This window comes from Rhopalosiphum maidis, chromosome 1 (genome assembly GCF_003676215.2).
Source record: "Rhopalosiphum maidis isolate BTI-1 chromosome 1, ASM367621v3, whole genome shotgun sequence".
Lineage (NCBI taxonomy): Eukaryota > Metazoa > Arthropoda > Insecta > Hemiptera > Aphididae > Rhopalosiphum > Rhopalosiphum maidis.
Window position 1 is genome coordinate 58,155,809 of NC_040877.1, and position 18,952 is coordinate 58,174,760.

Genomic DNA, 18,952 nt, shown 5'->3' on the forward strand with positions numbered 1-18,952 from the left:
TGTGTTTATGAAAGTATAGTTAATTAACATATTTTTTTATATTTAATTGTTGATGGCCTATGAAAATTCTAAACTACTATACATTTTTTAATTACCTTATGTTGTAGGGAATAATATAGTGGGTGGGTCATTGTTAAAAATACTTTGCTCAGGGTTACTTGTATGTTCTATGGTACTTCAATACTCAACAAATTGATTCTACATTTCCATATATATTTCTTAAGAATTAAGACTCGAGGAATGTTTTTTACTTCGTATTTTGACCCTTATTGTCTTATTGATATACGATGGCTTCCGTATAAAAAAATAAATTTCGTTTTGGCTTTTGTTCATAGGCGTAACCAGGGGTGGCTTGGGGAGCTTAGCCCCCTGTCATACTTCCTAGTCCCAAACTCCTGCCAACAGTAATACCATTTTTAAACTTTAATGTAAAATATCGTTTTAATTTTTAGTAATGTCTTGGAAAAATATTTTTTTTTGTTATTAAGCTAAATTATTGTATGCAATGACCCTGTGTAACTGTGTAAGACGTATCATGTCGTATAGTTTATATAAAATGCTACACTTAGCGCTTTCAGTTCCATCGAGTTCTGTATTTTGTGAAAGAATGTTCTCAGCAATACGTTGAATAAACACTTACATAAGGTCATCCAGTTACCAAATCAATTTTTGATTTTCGATTTTTTCTTATCTATCATAGTAATTGAAAGAGATTTGTCAAACGTTTTTAAGAGGACGCTATACCCGCAGGTGTTGTATCTGTCTTATACACGCGTAACATAGTTAAAAACTGTTTTGCGCGGGACAACTTTACTCCCACGATGTTTATATCAAAATTACCAAAATTATAAATCCCATTGGGAAGAACTTTACCTGTGTTGTAGCGTTTTAATTTTTTTGATAGCGGAAACCAATAATTTTTAATAAGTAAATGAAAAAAATCTTAAGTTCTCAAACCGATAACTTTAATTGCATTCATGTTATCAAAAAAATTAAAACTCTACGATTCAGGTAAAGTTCTTCCCAATGGGATTTATAATTTTGGTTGTTTTGATTAAAATATTGAGGGAGTAAAGTTGTCCCGCGCAAAACAGTTTTTAACTATGTTACGCGTGTATAAGACAGAGACAACACATGCGGGTATAGCGTCCTCTTATCAAAGACGACATTTTAAATAAATTTTCCAATACTGAGCGGATGAGGCTGGCTTAAGCTGTAAATTGTAATAGTTGTGTATAAAAATCCTTTAACTATCATAGTTTCACTTATATTTTAAGAAAAGCTAACTTGTATCTAAAATAATACTTAATAATATGTTAATATTTTAATGTTTAATCTCAATATATATAATTTGTTTATTATTTGTTTTATAATAATATAATAATAAAATAAAATATCAGTTTTCATTTATATTACATTTATGATAAATTAATGTAATGTGTTTGGGGGGGGGCAGAGCCCCTCATTTATTTACTTATTATAAAAATTCTAGGGCTGAAGTCCCCCCTAACTTTAAGGTCTAGTTACGCTTATGCTTTTGTTTATATTTAAGTTGTTTTTGGTTATAACTTATAGGTTATAACATAACTTTTAGAAATATAATTTTAAATAGTAATCCTATATAGAGTATAGTCGTGCAATGGTAGTTATTTGGCTGGCGGTCGATAAGACATGCTCGTACACTCGGCCTACTATTTTGGTTACTTATTGTAGGGACTGGCATTTTATACAAATAATGATAATCGAGCATTCGATACATCTTTGACTCAGTGTCAGCCTGGAATATATAAAAGGCCTCGACCGCAATTTTCCTCTGAGGCCTCAATTTTTTTTTCTTCATTTATTATGATACTATGAACAATGATTGGAGTGAATACTTTATACGCGATAGCGGACTGTTTGATGATGTCATACCCGCGTGTGTTGTCTTCGTCTTACACACGTACGACATAGATAAACGCGTTTACGCAGTCTGAGTAGAACACTTGCTCAATTTTGGTTTCTATTGTACGGAGGTCATCACACATGGACATTGTAATATTTGTACTCATTACGATTTGCCCGACGACTTTGTCGTATTTGTAGCAAACCCTGTTGTACAAAAGATTTTATGCACGCTCGAATCATCTCGTTTTACCCTATTTGTATTACACACTACACGACACACGTCTACACCATAGGCGGACATTTGATTGCATTTTTAGAGGGCTTTTTTTTATATTATATAATATAGGCCAATTGTCACTTTTAATGAAGGACTCATTAAAGTTTTATTAAAATTTATTACGTTATTGTTGTGAATAAAAATTTGAGTGGTCAATATTTATTGTAAATATTTGTAAAATTTGTTTATTGTGATCTAAATAAAATACGGAAATTGAATATTTTTAGTTAGGATTTAGAGCGGGCCCCTGCAGTTTGTGGTAATCGGAATAAAAATCCCCGACCCTAGGAAAAAAAATCCCCAAAATAAAATATCACGTTTCCTAATATTTTAACAATTAGTGTATAAGATATAAAAACTTCAAATTGATAAGTTTTAATTTTTAGAATATGTATTGTGACATTGTATTTATAAATTATAAATGATATACCTATTTTTTTTTTTGAAACCCATATGTTTTTAATTAATTATAAATAATTTTGTAATTAGCGTTTAAAAAGTGTAGGGATTTTTATTCCGGGATTTATATTTGTACTTGAATATTTATTATTCAGATATCAGAATATTTCTCTGTATTGCTTGAAAATAGTGAGAAATTATGAAACCGAGGTTTCAGGTAAAGCAACCGAGTGACAAAAATACGCAATTTTCATCATTAAATACGAATAATATGATGTAAATGATAAATCTGAAACTATATAACGTCGACATAAATTATAATTTTAATTTTAAGTACCTACTAAATTTCTCCCAAGTCGTGTTTCTGACCTACACACCTAGGGCACACGCGTATACCAAGTTACATGGGCAACTAGTACTAAATAACATGACAAAATATTTTGTCATGCTAAATAATACGTAAATACAAAATGTCTGTAGACTGTAATAAATGATATTCTGATATGGTTTACGCACGGTTATATAGATAGTATTTAATCTTTTCAATGTGGACCACGGTTTAAGATATCTTAAACCGTGATGTAGATAGACCATAAGTTTAAGATAGGAGGGGGGTATCCAATTTGTCGAACCGTCGTCTGGGCGAAATTATACGAAATTACGAACATAAGAACATAACCTACAAAAACTATCCGGAATACTCCGGACGACTCACGGTTTGCTTTTTTTACTTCAATACTCGCGTTCATCTTTAAACAGTATTTCGGGTTTCAATTATTTTTAATTTTTGTTGCTCTTATATAGAGTGGCGTGACGTTCGAAAACGTCGAAGACGGGATCATGTCTTTCATACCCGGTTCGTTGGGTTTCGATGAGTTCGGTACGCCGTTCATCATCATAAAAGACCAACACAAACAGCGTAGGCTGACTGGTATCGATGCGTTAAAGGTTTGTTACTCTTTTATGCCCTTTCTTACTGTTGAAAAAATACGAAATTGATGGCAACGTTATTGTTTTTGTTAATTGACCACGCCATTGTTCCTTAATTAAAAGCAATCGTATGTACCACGGACCAGGTGTGCTCCAACGCTCATCGGGTTATAGGGCACACAGATGGTTGTTATTTATTTTGACTTGAAATATTAAACCAATCAACAAAAGTAGCCTAATTCAATAATAACATTAATGTAAAACATACATTTTCTTTATATTTAGTCTCATATTATGGCTGCACGGTCTATCGCCAAGACATTGTACACATCATTGGGTCCAAAAGGTTTGGATAAAATGATGGTTTCATCTGATGGTGAAGTGACTGTCACCAACGATGGTGCCACCATTTTAAACATGATGGATGTTGATCATGAAATCGCTAAGCTTATGGTGCAGTTGTCTCAATCCCAAGATAATGAAATTGGTGATGGAACTACCGGTGTAGTAGGTATGTTAAGTATTATTTATTTTCTAATGAAATTCATATTTGTATTAATGCAAGCTGTATTCTATTATAGTCATTGCTGGAGCTTTGCTTGAACAAGCTGAACATTTGCTTGATCAGGGTATACATCCTATCAGAATTGCAGATGGTTTTGAATTAGCTGCTCAAAGTGCTTGCAAGCACTTAGACTCAATTGCTGATTCATTTCCAGTTGATATCAACAACTTGGAACCCCTTATTAAAACAGCAATGACAACTCTGGGATCCAAAATGTAAGAAATATTATTAATAAATTATTTAAATCAAATTTTATGTACATCTAATAATATTATTTAAATTGATTAGTAATTAAAATAACAGATACAAAATATTTTCATATTTTTAAATATATTAAAATTTGATATTTAATTTCTAGCCTTACATTAGTAGATTTCATTACTGAAGATGAAATATTTAAGGTTTTTAAGGTATGTCAATATAAAGTTATAGAAGGAAAATTCCCAAGTAAAAAAATTACCCAAGGAAGATTGTTAGTAAAAAAATTTCTAGAGTACAAATCTACTATACATTTTTAGTAAAAGTTAAATAAATAGTTTTAAAAAACTCATTAAGTACAAAATTATTTTTAATTAATATATTAAAGTAATTGTTGTATATTATATATATATTAAAAAACAAGCTTGATTAAGTTCTTAAGAATTATTATTTAGTTAAAATTAAAAAACTAAGTTTTATTTAATTTTGACTATAAACATTTAGTACAATTTAATTTAATTTACCTATTATATTTTATTATATAATTTTCAAACATTAACATTTGTTTTTTATTTCAATTTATGTCTGTGAAAAAAAAAGAGTAGTATTATTTCTCCTAAGATTTGCTTATTATTAAACAATTAAAACACTTTTATATTATTATTTAAATTGAATATAGGCATTTATACTTAGAAATTATTTGTTAATTTATCAAAATATTTTATTTTAATTATTTGTATTCAAATTATTGTTAATAATAAGTTAACTTTGACTTAGTTATTTTTTAATATTACCCATGATGTAAAAATTCATACAATTTTAGTGTCAACAAGTGCCATCGTCAAATGGCTGAAATAGCTGTAAATGCAGTTATATCTGTAGCAGATTTTGATAAACGTGATGTCAATTTTGAGTTGATCAAAGTTCAAGGAAAAGAAGGAGGAAGATTAGAAGATACAATGTTAGTAAAAGGAGTTGTAGTTGATAAAGACTTTTCACATCCTCAAATGCCAAAAGTAAGAGCATGTTATACAATGTTAAATTTTTATTATGAATGTATTAACCTACTTGCTATGTTTTACATATTTTTAGGAATTGAAAAATGTTCATCTTGCCATTCTTACTTGTCCGTTTGAGCCACCTAAGCCAAAGACTAAGCATAAGTTGGATGTTGCTTCAGTTGAAGACTATAGGGCATTAAGAAAATATGAACAAGATACATTCAATGAAATGGTTAAAAAAGTGAAAGATGCTGGTGCTACATTAGCAATTTGTCAATGGGGTTTCGATGATGAAGCTAATCATTTGTTATTGAAACACGAATTACCTGCTGTACGCTGGGTTGGTGGACCTGAGATAGAAGTAAGCCATATTTTAATTTTTAGAATTTAATATTTAACTAACTATCAAGTATAAGAATCAATACTATGATTTAATATTACTAAATATATTTTAATATCTTAATATTTTTAAAATTTTAAATATATTATCAAACTTATTACAGTTAATTGCAATTGCTACCGGAGGTAGAATCATTCCTCGTTTTGAAGAAGTTTCTAAAGAAAAACTAGGTTACGCTGGTAAAGTTAGCGAACTTTCTTTTGGTACTACTAAAGACAAAATGTTGGTGATAGAAGAATGTAAGAATTCACGTGCTGTCACCATATTTATCCGTGGTGGAAATAAAATGGTTGGTTAATTTAAAATATTTCTAATGTGTATTATGAACTTAAAATATTTTGTGTTAATAAAGATCATTGAAGAAGCCAAACGCAGTATTCATGATGCCTTATGTGTTGTGCGAAACTTGGTGCAAGATAACCGCATAGTTTATGGTGGTGGTGCAGCTGAAATTTCATGTGCTATTGCTGTTTCTACAGAAGCAGACAAGATTTCATCCATTGAACAATATGCATACCGGGCATTTGCAGATGCTTTAGAAAGCGTTCCATTAGCTTTAGCCGAGAATAGTGGATTGTCACCAATTGATACATTAACTCAAGTTAGAGCCAGACAAATTAAAGAAAATAATCCAGCTCTTGGTATAGATTGTATGCTCATTGGAACTAATGGTAAATTATTTTGTTTATTTACTAAATTTATTTTTTTATATAAAAATGTTTAATTATTATTTTTTTAGACATGAAAGAACAAAATGTTATAGAGACTCTTCATAGCAAGAAACAACAGATTATTTTGGCTGCACAGTTAGTTAAAATGATTTTGAAAATAGATGACGTCAGAGTTCCAGGAGAAAATTTTGATTAGACTTTTAAATCTTAAAAATATTTTACTGATGATCAGCGCTTACTTGTTTTCCTAAAACCAGTCCTTTTTTATGTTCAAAATTTACATTAATAATTTTATAAGTTAAGTTATACATTTTTCTAATAATAAAATACACTACTAATCAATTAAAATTGGACGTATATTTAACTTCAAACTATAATTCTAACATGATTACAATATTCGCCACATGAACTATTTTTTCATTGAAGCACACAAAATGGCACTTTTCGTTCTTTCATGTCATACTCGTCATTGTTTTCTTTCATGCCATCAGCAGACATGCCTGTGCCCCCCAACACACCAGGGGGGCACACTGTTTGTCATCTCATTGCTAGAGTTGATACCATTGGTGGTCGTACTGGTTTATTGTCCAGTATACGCTCCAATTCGGCCATTACATTTGAGTTGAGTTTTGGCAACAACTATATCAGAAAATAATATACAATGGTTGGTGTATGTGTGTTATAATAATAAATTACATTTAATTATTATATTTATTAATTATTATTATCGCAATAACATTTTGAAATAAATACATTTTTATAATACAATAAATATATTTTGTAAATCCAATTTTTACCTGTAATCCATGCAAAGCGTGATAAAACTGGTGTGTTGTAGCTGCTCCTAGTAAGAGGCATTGAACACTTTCGTTTTTTAACGTCCATGCTATACACAGTTGAACTAAGCTACAGCCGAGACGGTCTGCTATTAATGAAATTGAAAACAATATTTCCTTTGTATTTCTTGTCAATGGTTCATTGTTCTGCAACGTTATAATGAACACTTTTAGTAAAAATGTAATATTTTTATAGTTGTATAATATTATTCTATGGCCTAATTAGCCTATTAGTTACTAAAAAATTTAAATATGTAATAATATTGCATTTACCTCTTTACTAGGGGGTTTTCGATCGTCTTGGTTCCAACTGATACTGGAAGCTTTTGTCTGAAACACAAGGCATTTACTTTTTATACTTTCAAGGCTTCAACTACTTATTTATGATTGAATTAAAATTATGTTTTTGTCTCAACTCACCCTATTGGACGATCTGCTTCTGAGCGAGTCTTTGAAAGAAGGCAATAATCCCATGGCTAACGGTGACCAAGCCATTAAACCCACACCTGGACATCAAACGTATACAAGATTGAAATTAAATGTATTAATTTAGAATTTAATACAAAAGTATTAACATTTACATATTATTATGGTACTGACCGATTTTATTATACAGTTCAGGCATGTAAATCTCAACTTTTTCCCTGCACAACATATGGTATTCAGATTGTTCTAGGATTGGTGTAGAGCAATTCAATTGTCTGCAAGCAGTGTACATTTCTGTGACATCGATTGGTGACCATTTAGCTGTGCCCCAATACATTATGAGTCCTTCTGATACGAGAAAATCCATAGCTCTAACTACTTCTGCAAATATATTTATTTATTTAAATAATAGTATAATTTTATAATTATTATCTATATTTAATAGTTGATTAAAATATTTATTACACATTATTTATAGGTATGCAATATATTAAATATTTTGTCGATTATATATGTAGTAAAGGTTCTAATATATAGGGTGATTCTGTTATCATGAAACACTCATTATTTCAAAAAGTATTCATGTTTTTGAAAACATTTTTTTACATTGTTTCAAGTGGTTAAAAAAACAACGTTTTTATTAAAACTCTTTATTTTTAAATATATTTTACTGTTTTGAATAACAACATAGAGTTTTAATTTCATATTCCAAAGCAGAATAATTTTTTGAGTATTTTGATACATAAAAATTGAATTTAGGGCGAATAGTTTATGAGTTATACGTATTTAAAGTTTAGACAAGCGGAGTAGTGGACAAACATTTTGCAGGGTAACCCCGTACCACTCCACTCCGCGCATAAAAACTTTAAATACTTAACTCATAAACTATTCGCCCTAAATTCAATTTTTATGTATCAAAATACTCAGAAAATTACTCTGCTTTAGAATATGTAATATGTAATTAAAAGTCTGTTGTCATTCAAAAAAGTAAAAAATTAAAGGATAAAATATATTTAAAAATATAATTTTTAATAAAAACGTTTTTTTTTAACAATTTGAAACTATGTAAAAAAATGTTTTCAAAAACATGAATACTTTTTGAAATAATGAATGTTTCATGATAAGAGAATCACTCTGTATACGAGTTCAAATGACCAGTTGCAGGACAGTTTTTTTTGTATACATACATATCATACACCATATACGACACATAATTTAGACTTTAGAGTACCCCATCAAAGGCGTATTTATTGTCGGGGGGGGGGGGATAAAGAAGGGAAATCGCCCCGGGTGCGAAATTGTATGTCTTAAAGGGGCGCCGCGCCAGAAGTTATGTACATTTTTAAAGTTAGGCGCTAAAATCGTAAAAACGCCTCTGAGTACCACAAACAAACATACACATTCTATAGTAATTTTTTCATTTTGTGTATACATTGAATAATAATTCAGGTTAATCACGTATAATTACTAATTCCTGTGAATATTTTCATTATTAAGGATCTTAGTGATCTTACAATTAATTTAGGTACCTATAATACATTCATATAGTCATAAACATAAATCTCAGTCTATTGACTATAGGTATAGCTGTTTTAAACATTTAAACGTTTGACATTTTGACTCGACCAAAATTGATAAATTATATCAAAATTATAATTGTTTGTGCTATGGTGATTGAAACTTGAAAATATTTAAAATTAATTTAACTTATACAAGGCATTAAACATTATGTATGTATACTATTTGAGATAATATTAGTATAGATATAGGATAATTACCTATTTACCGATCTATATTATATTACAATAGGTTTATATTTTATTTAGCTGTGAATTGTGAATGATAGAGCAATACATATAGCCATACTACTTCTATACTACTTGTTCATTACAATTACCTACACAGGCTACACAATTAAAGTACCTAATGGCTAATTAACAAGAATCTAATAGATGCAACACGATTGCTCCCCATGAAATATAAGTGTTGGTCCTTTTAACAATTTTACAGGATTAGGACAGACAATAAAAATAAATTGTTGGATTTGTTGATAGTCGTTTCATATTATGATATTAGTAGGTACACTATTTAAAAAAAATTAATTTATAAAAAACAACATACGCCTAAATACCTATACTTTATATTAAACACTTAGTTATAAAATGTTAGTTTATAGAATATCGGTTTTGAAAATTGTATATCTTTACTTTATGCAAGGCCGTAACTGGATATTAATTCCGGAAAGGGGGGGGTAAGCTAAAAAAATTGTGGTTTGATTAAAACGAAGATTGAAATAGTTATTTTACTACCGCATAAAATAACACGAAAAAATATCGGGGGGGGGGGGTTCAACCCCCCAGGTACGGCCTTGACTTTATGCTTATTGAGAAAACACAAAATACGTTTATTTTGTTATGTGTTAATATTTTTAAATAGAGCATTGGAAAATGTTTAAAAGGACAACATTTAAGTTAAAGCATAGTGTATACTATTATGTTTTATGGAGTGCAATCGTACTGCCTTTTTTTCATGTAAAAAGCTAAGATAGGTGCAATCGTATTACAGTAAACAAACCTTCAAGTGGACACATCGGATCGGCTTTTTGTATCAGAACGATGTCAATGTAGTCGAGTTGAAGTCTCGCGACGGACGATCGCACCGATTCGATAATATGTTTACGTGACAACCCTCGTTCTTCGGATCTGTTGGATGGAAAAAAATGAAAAAAAAAAGCAAAATATTAGTATTGGGTATATATGTATACGGTATACTAATTCATGATTAACCATTAATAGTTTAATACCTATATCTTATGAGTTATGAGTTATCATTTCTATAACACATTAAACGATCAAACGTTCGGGTAGCATGACTACATCGGATATATAGGTCTTATTGTAAAATATTATTATTATTAGATAGTGATATCGGAGTACTCGGAGAAAACGGTATTTTTATTTTTTACTACACGTCTCCGCGTAAAATTAAATATTTATTTTATAGGTACCTACTTCTATCATACCAAGTATATCTACATTTTAATCCACAATATGAACAACCATAGATCTATAAACTAAGTTTATAGAGTTGAGTTACCTATGTATTATGAACGATGAATGAAGCCAGCATCGAACAGATACCTTTTGGGCCTACTAATTACTTGATGTACTAGCCTGTACTAAATCTACCTATGTGTATAATGTAAGTACATAATATACATTTTATACACGCCCGGTTTAAGGTGAGGGGGCATGGTCCCCAAGCTCTCGATAAATAGGGGCCTATAAAGAAAAGGAGCATAATCCTATACTTCGTCTTATTGATAAAACAACTTAAAAATATACCAATATTATTAAATTTGTTTATCTTCTACATAATCTAATTGCTAAACTTCGACTTTAGTAATTTGTGTATAATTTTATTAAGACTTATGATAATTGATACATTTTGTACTGAGTTAGAAAATAGCATTCAAGCTTGTGAATTAGTTTCTGATAAATTGTACTCAAAACTAGTTAATTTATTTGATAAGACAAATAGTATAAGTAGTAACGAAAAATCCAACAAAATATAAATTGTATTTATAGATTTCTATAAAAATTATGTAGATAGTACTTTGGAAAATTAATTAATTCAATTTTGTAAGTACTAGATCGTTTAGATCTTAAGCAAATCATCAAAGGAAATGCCGAACAATGATATAAATAATGAAATACTTAATCCGCGAAAAAGGGCTTAACAATAAATCATTGGATGGTATGTTTCCTAACTTACACATAGCAATATAGCATTACAAATTTATTTAACTTGGCTAAGTAGTATAGTTGTTCAGGTCAAAGGGCGTTTTTTAAACTGGTATAAATAAAAAAAAAATTATATAGAAGTACTCGAACACTAGATAATTCTATCACTATGATAATGATATTATCATCAGAAAATTATATTTTTGAATCTATTAACTTTGATGAGTCTATCAAAAAATAAGCACCCCTAAAAGCAAGAAAAAGGTTTTTAAACATATTTCAGAAAAAAAAACAATTCTTCTTTGGGGCTTATTAAACAATTTGGCCGCTCTCGACCCACGATGCCTCATGTAGGGGCTTACTGATGGGAAGGTCCTAAATAAGATCCTGAATGAGTCAATTATAATGTAGACTATAAAAACAATAATGTTATCGTATTTTTATTTGTTATTTATTTTCTAAAAGTATGAACTCAAACGCGTACAATCTATATTCTTTAATGTCGCTCGCCTTGTAGGGAAATAAATATGATTTTAAGCGAAGGCTACAATTTTACTAAAATAGTGATCATCACTTCTAATTATATTGTATTATAATGTTAATCACAGTGAATATACACAGGTAGCAATGTATCGTCGTATCAGGTAAGATGTTAAGTTTAAGAAGTTTATACCTATCATAATATGACCCTTTATATGATAATTTGCAACAAGTATTTATATTTTAATCTGTTTTTATCAAGGACTTCAACCGACTATTGTGATGTTTGATACTATGATTTATGATGGTAGCGGGTTGCGGATATAGACATACTTGTAGTGCCAATGGATTTTGGTTATAACGCTGTACGACACTCGTTTCCAGTTTTTCCTTTTGAGTATGGCGCCCAGCTGGGTCTCGGCCTGTTCGCTGCTCTGCGGACCCTCAGTAAGGTCGAACAGGTTGATGCCGGCGTTGTACGCGGCCGTCACTACCGCGTCTAGTTGTTCCTCATTGATGGCCGTGTTGTATGTGGTCCACGTGGCCAGCCCGATGTTGGATACGCGCAAGCCGCTTTTACCCAAGTTCCGGTACCGGAGCCCGGACGTCAGACTGGGCGATTGTGCCGCGGACGAAACCCGGTCAACCGATTCCTTGACCGCGGCCGCTTGCAGCTTGGCACACAGCTGTTCCGTGGTACTGCCCAAGTCGGCCATGCAGTCTAGGCTGGCTATCGGTGCCTTGCATCTACCAACAAGAACGAATCGTTCGTTAAAACATCACATAGTTAGGTGCTCGTACTATATTATGTCATTTATTGCTATTATATTTCTATATTAGCAAATACTATAAACAGAAATAATTGAATTGAACTGTTTTTTAAATGCCCTTAAAATAATATCTATGTATAAAACAATATAAATATGTAATACTCGTTTAATATACACTTTGTCGAGGGGGGGGATTATTTAAGGTAGCTAAGTAGCCTAATATTCTGTAAGCCCCTGACATCATCTAATCTACTATACCCCACTGTATTATCTGCAAAATGTATTTAAATATAATAAACAAAGGTATATGGACCGTACCTATAGGTATCTAGGTGTTTAAAGACTTCCAAAGAATCAGAAACGATTGGAATATTTTGTATAGAACTGTAATATAAGTATAAGAACGTTTCAAAACTAACTAATAAAGAATCTACAGTGGTCTATAATTTACTCAGTGGGGAATGCGGATACTTGCATAATTTATGTATCTGCAGTAGTGGAATGTTAATTTGTTTTACAGCTGCAATAACGTAAAACTGTCGGATTTTTATATAGTGTTAGAACTTCTGTCATTTATTTTTAGATTATTTCATTTAACGGAATATACCTACTTAAAGTATTTTGCTGTCTTTTTACATAATACAATTTAAACAAAAAAAAAAAAACCTAGTATACACTATACGTATGGGTATGGCCTACTGAAGTATAAATAAGTATACCTACCTATTAAGCCAGCACAATATAATATTATTTTAGTATCAATTGTAAAATGTATCATATTTATGACACTACGACAGCAGATTCTAGATACCTACATTAATATTCCATAGTTATATTATATTATTATAACTATATTTACTTATATATACTTACCTAGCTTACATACATTTGTATAGTATTATGCCAAAGTATAAATTATTTTTGTAATTTGAAGTCTTTCAAAAATTATGTTAAGAGTCTTAATTTATCTGGTATATAATTAATATTAGTAAATTTAAGTACTATTATGTATTTAATTATACTATTTTTTCCTTCTTTATTTTTGACTTTTATTCTAGTTATAATAGTGTATACTATACTTTTCTATTTTATTATTCTATTATTAATTATTATAATATGTACAATTGTAATTGATAAGAATCGCTCAACCAGCATAATCTTGGCTTATAGAGGGTGCTGAAATTTCATTTATGCTTAGTGTCTATACAGTTATCACTTGTTTTTACAATACCTCGAATACCAAAATATATTATTATTATTGTACCTGTAAGTTCTATAATAGTTGGTGATTATGTTTTGATCAAAAAACCGTGTAAGCATTGTTGTTTTATAATAAATTACACACGAGTATATGACTTGTGGGTAATATTTATAGGTATAAACATTGTACGATCGGAAAACTATAGAATTCAAAACAATAAGTCAACAACAGCGTTACTTCAGACTGAGTTCAGAGGTATAGAAATTTGATTTTTTTTAGCAAAATGTATTATTATTTATTAACTTAATAATAAACAGTGTAACCCAGCCTAATTATTATTATTTTAAATTTCTTTATTATTATTATTTATTCAGCAGTGATTCTATATAGGTTTATATTTATGTAACATATTACTGTGCAATTGTATTATTTAAATTTGTACCAATTATACACGTATTTCATTGATTTTAGTCTATAGTAATTATTTAAATTAGAATGTATATTGTATAATATTAATATAGTTCAGAATTGTTTTATTTTAATATATTATACCAGAATAGGTATTTAAATTTTTTTTAAAATAGAAACAAATATGGAATAGGCATTGAATATAAAAATAGGCACAAATTTTATTTGTTTAATTGTGTAAGTTTATTTTGTGTTTAATATATATTTTTATTTATTTTTTTTTTTGGATTTCTATAAGCCAGCCAATTTGCTATTTACTTAATCTGCTTGTTATAAAACTATATTTTAGGTGCAACTACTGCAAGTCATAGCTTGATTATTATTGCTGTAACCTTATAAAACAACCATATAATGTTTAAGTATTATTATAACGGTCAATCATCTAGGTACCTAAAATGCATAATTCTTTATTATTACAATTTTCTACAGAAATTTGGAGTAATATTAGAAAATTAAAAAATTACTACCTATCTTTTCAAACGTTTTGATAATATTAATCAACATTAACATAAACCTTAAACAATACATATAATTGTATATTTATATACAGTATACCTACATATACATAGACTTTTATAGTAATTTTATAGTAAAACTGGTATAGTTTATATTATAATATGTATACATTGTATTTATATTGTTCAAGACTACATTTTTATTAATATACAAGTTTTGAAAATCTTTAGAAAACCTATCCTATAGTGGTCCATTTCAGTGATTATAGAGAAACTCAAATACTCAATTTTTCTGATAAACTTCAAATTATTATTCAGATTTCGGAATAAAAACTCGTATACGTTATAATTTATTAATAATTGGTATTGGGCATCGACTGCAGAAGTATATTGTACATAAAAAAAGAATTTCTAACCATATAAGATATAATATTATGGCAATTTTATAGTATACATTCACGAATAAAAAATTTTAAATGCGTGCATGTATGAAAATCGACAGTTGTACACTTGTAAAATACGTGGGTATATACACAATTAGCTACATTACTTTATAGTTCGCGATAGTTTAAAATACATAATAAGACGTTTATATATATATATTATATAGCCGTCGAAGCTATAATGAAGCAGCAGTGCTATAAAAGTACACACATAAAATTTCAAGCAAGGACAATGGAATAGTGGTGAGGCAGTAGGGTAACATTAGCAGCTGTAAGGGTTTTTATCGATTCCCCGTCAGAACTCTAGAGACTGCTTGACGCCTTAGCTGTGGCAGCGTGTGGAACGTGACGTATCTTTATATCTCTGACGTAGTGTCATCGACGTATAACGCCAATACATACGAAATCAAAACCAGTGTTTAAGGAAACACAATCGTAATACATAATCTACTATTTTAAAATTTTATGCAAATAATTATAAAATTAATATAGCGGATGGCTACGGAATGGCAGTATGTTTCTATATGAAATACACACACCGATACGGATATGCCTATTTTATAACACTGCAATATTATTATTAACGAATAACGAAATAGTATAATATGGAGTACGGTTTCAGCGTATGTATACTTTATGATAGCTTACTTATACAGAGACGTCTGTTGCGAGTCGTCTTTGCTAGAGCTGCAGCTGGACCTCTGGGGACCACCTCCGTCGTTTACGGGAAATTGAAATAACATCTCGGGCGCGTGAAGTACAAAATATTATTAGCTGCAGGAGACAGACAGACAGACAGAGAGAGACAAGAGATAGTCGTAGAAAGAGAGAGAGAGAGAGAGAGAGAGAGAGAGAAGAGAGAGAGAGATAGAGAAACGAAAGACCGCGAATGGAATTCACATCATACGGCGGGCGGCGCGTGACGCGATATCGATGTGACGACGGCGGCGGCGACGTCGGCGGCGGCAGCGGTGACCGCGACACGATGGCATAATATTATGGTATCGTCGCGCGCGCACCCCGTACAGGTGCCCAATACGAGATCGTTTACGATATTATTATAACTGCAGTCGTATACCGCGGTTACCGGGTATATAAAATATTGAAATATGAAATAACGCCTACACGGATGTTAATTTTACAGAGCGACGTTTACGTGCGGCGATATTCCGTCGGATGCTACAGCAGCACGCTTATTGCATTATTATTGTTCGTGTCGCCCGATGCGCGCCAGGCGACCGGAAGTCGCGGTCAGCAGCTACGCGGGGCCCATCGCTCGCACGTAGATTACGGCACCTGCGGGAGATATCGTCCGTCGTGTATCGCGCGGCCTGGGCGTTTGTACCCGCACAACTGCCGTCGTGGGTAACAGTTACGCCGTCCTGGTGGGTGATGGGTCGCGTCTGTGCGGGTGCGCGCACGCGCTTGCGTTCCCAGTTTGGCGGGTGCCTTGCCGACTTTCGTAATTGATCGCTGTCGAGCCGCACTCGCGCGCCGAAGAACTACTCCCCCGCCGGTCGACCGTCACGGCGGTAGTATCGGAGTCACGTCGTGCGGCAGTCGGGCAGTCGAAGGTGGCGGCGGTCGACGGAACTTTCGTGACCGCCGTCGACGGCGCTATATAATATATATAACGTAAACGCGGGGAGCGCTTCCCGTGTGCTACGACGTTAGTAAAAACTGTACTCGTCGTAATAGGTATTATATATTATAAACGAGTACACGCGACACCAACGGAGATGTGCAGAAATATTAAAAAAAAATAGCAAAAAATGTCCCACGCAAGTATTATTGTAATATCCATGCAATACTATATATTATCAAGTATTGGATTCTCTCGGGTTAACATATTATAAATTAAGTATTTATGTGTTATATACGCGTGCAGGTCAACGGCGTACAAGCGAACGATTAAACAATTGCATATTACAATATTGTCGTATATTATATATATATATATATATCAACAAACTGTTGCGTATAGATGCGATATATTATAATATTATGTAGTAATGTATATAAATGTAAGACATCGTGTCAACGAAATCCCGTGTTACATTAATAGTTATTAACTGCTATAAACCCATATAACATTACGGTCATTATATTTTAATTTATGGTCATCATTTGGTGTGATATATTTAAATCTTCTTAGGCAGACAGACAGGCACACAATGATGGTATTTATATATACTATATAGGTGTCATAGATACTACCAGTGCTAACTAATATATTATAAAGTTTTGCATATTAAGAATAACGCGCTTACATGGATTGGACGGACCCGGACAGGCTGTCGACGTAGTGCAGCTCGGCGAGGGACTCTGACGCGGCGGCCGAGGCGGCTTGCGCCTGTATCTCCCTCTCCAGTCTCTCGGCGTTTCGCTCGGCGCGTTCGGCCCGCTGGTGGGCCCACTGCTGTTGCGTGTACAGCTCGTGTCGGGCCGCCGCCTCGGCCATTTCCTTTTTCTCCTTCTTCTCCTCGTCCGTCTGCGCGCGGCACGAGCCCGAGCCCGAACCCCAACCGAGCCAAAACTGATGGGCCAGCTTGGAAGGTTCGATCACTCCGCTGCCCGTCCGATATAATAATATATTATTACTATTACACCGACTATATATCGCGCAACCGGCGGCGTATATATAGCAGCGTATAGGGAATCGTTTATTAATATTATTACCACACTCGTCCGCCGCCGACTCCTTCTCCTTTTACTTCTCCTCCTACACCGCTTTCTACTCTCCTTCTCGTCTAACACCACCACCACCACCACCACCACCACCACCGCCACCACCTATCTTGCCACGCGTGTTCTACGCGTGTTGTATTCCGGTCGTATAATGATATACGTACCGATGAGATAGTGTCTCCTCCTCCCCGCCACGACCATTTATTATTAGATATTGTTGTTGCGGTTGTAGCACAATATTGTGATTATAATACAGTGTGTATATTACACGGTGTCATCAATGCATATCACATTGTGATGTGTGTGTTATTGTGTGCACACGCGAATTATTTTCGCACGACGACACAGTGCCCGCAGTTCACGATTTATTGTTGTCGAAATAGTACGACGCGCGCGCCCAACGCGGTGCACCGCACCACCGCGTCGGAGACGACGGACGCGTTTAATAATAGAACCACCCGAGACGGGCGTGTGCGTGAACGGGCTATAGCATTCCGAGTGTTCGGCGGTGGCGTCGACGAACGTTAAAAGTTCACGCCGTCGCGCGGACACGTTGCACGGGCCGTGTACGAGACTGTGTAATTATACGACGATAATTGTGCGTACGACGACGACGACGACGACGACGACGGTGACGTACAAATTGGCGGAACGTAAACGCGACGGGCGCAGTAAAACGCGACGATTTATTAATGGATCGCGCCGATGGCCGTATATGTGTGTACTACATAGTTGTCGTCGTAAGATAAATCACAATATATTTTGGCGGACACTCCACTGGTCGAAAACGCGAACTATACGGAATCGAAAACGAGAAATCAAATAGGTATATAATATATACCTATACCGGTTAATCGACTAACAATAATGATATACTGCACAGAGCGGGCGTGAAACGAGTGTAATCCGTTGTGGACAACCGACGCGTTTTAAAACAACGAAAATTCGACCATCGCGGTCGGGACGACGGTTAATCGCGGAGACCAACAGGCGTCGGTTCGCTAGGGGCGTATGGGGGATTTTATTTTCGTAATCCGCTCGGCGGCGGCCTCTGGTTGCTCGTGTTTGGACATACGCACAAATACACGCGCACACACTCACATACACTCGTTCA

The 18,952-nt window shown here is 32.9% G+C and overlaps 2 protein-coding genes across 2 annotated transcripts; one reads left to right on the forward strand and one right to left on the reverse strand.

Annotated features, from left to right (window-relative positions):
• Nucleotides 1-3,241: 3,241 nt before the first annotated feature.
• LOC113550320 (T-complex protein 1 subunit epsilon) lies at nucleotides 3,242-6,676 on the forward strand. The gene is made up of 8 exons (XM_026952065.1): nucleotides 3,242-3,511; nucleotides 3,779-4,004; nucleotides 4,075-4,273; nucleotides 5,080-5,272; nucleotides 5,349-5,618; nucleotides 5,761-5,946; nucleotides 6,010-6,328; nucleotides 6,397-6,676. The coding sequence occupies exons 1-8, from the start codon at nucleotides 3,404-3,406 to the stop codon at nucleotides 6,522-6,524; spliced, it is 1,629 nt and encodes a 542-aa protein (XP_026807866.1). The 5' UTR covers nucleotides 3,242-3,403; the 3' UTR covers nucleotides 6,525-6,676.
• Nucleotides 6,664-17,889, reverse strand: LOC113550321 (voltage-gated potassium channel subunit beta-2). Its single transcript, XM_026952066.1, has 8 exons — nucleotides 17,421-17,889; nucleotides 12,147-12,560; nucleotides 10,165-10,292; nucleotides 7,765-7,971; nucleotides 7,585-7,670; nucleotides 7,438-7,494; nucleotides 7,126-7,311; nucleotides 6,664-6,967 (listed from the first exon to the last, which is right to left on the reverse strand). The coding sequence occupies exons 1-8, from the start codon at nucleotides 17,609-17,611 to the stop codon at nucleotides 6,866-6,868; spliced, it is 1,371 nt and encodes a 456-aa protein (XP_026807867.1). The 5' UTR covers nucleotides 17,612-17,889; the 3' UTR covers nucleotides 6,664-6,865.
• Between the last annotated feature and the right edge of the window lie 1,063 nt (nucleotides 17,890-18,952).

Excerpts from the sequence above, each read along its gene's own strand:
- LOC113550321 (XM_026952066.1), bottom strand. The coding sequence starts at position 17,611 with ATGGCCGAGGCGGCGGCCCGACACGAGCTGTACACGCAACAGCAGTGG. Across the intron at positions 7,972-10,164 it reads TCCGATGTGTCCACTTGAAG|AAGTAGTTAGAGCTATGGAT; the intron begins GTTTGTTTACTG and ends ATATATTTGCAG. Across the intron at positions 7,671-7,764 it reads TGAACTGTATAATAAAATCG|GTGTGGGTTTAATGGCTTGG; the intron begins GTCAGTACCATA and ends TTTGATGTCCAG.
- LOC113550320 (XM_026952065.1), top strand. The coding sequence starts at position 3,404 with ATGTCTTTCATACCCGGTTCGTTGGGTTTCGATGAGTTCGGTACGCCG. Across the intron at positions 4,274-5,079 it reads ACAACTCTGGGATCCAAAAT|TGTCAACAAGTGCCATCGTC; the intron begins GTAAGAAATATT and ends ATACAATTTTAG. Across the intron at positions 5,619-5,760 it reads TTGGTGGACCTGAGATAGAA|TTAATTGCAATTGCTACCGG; the intron begins GTAAGCCATATT and ends AACTTATTACAG.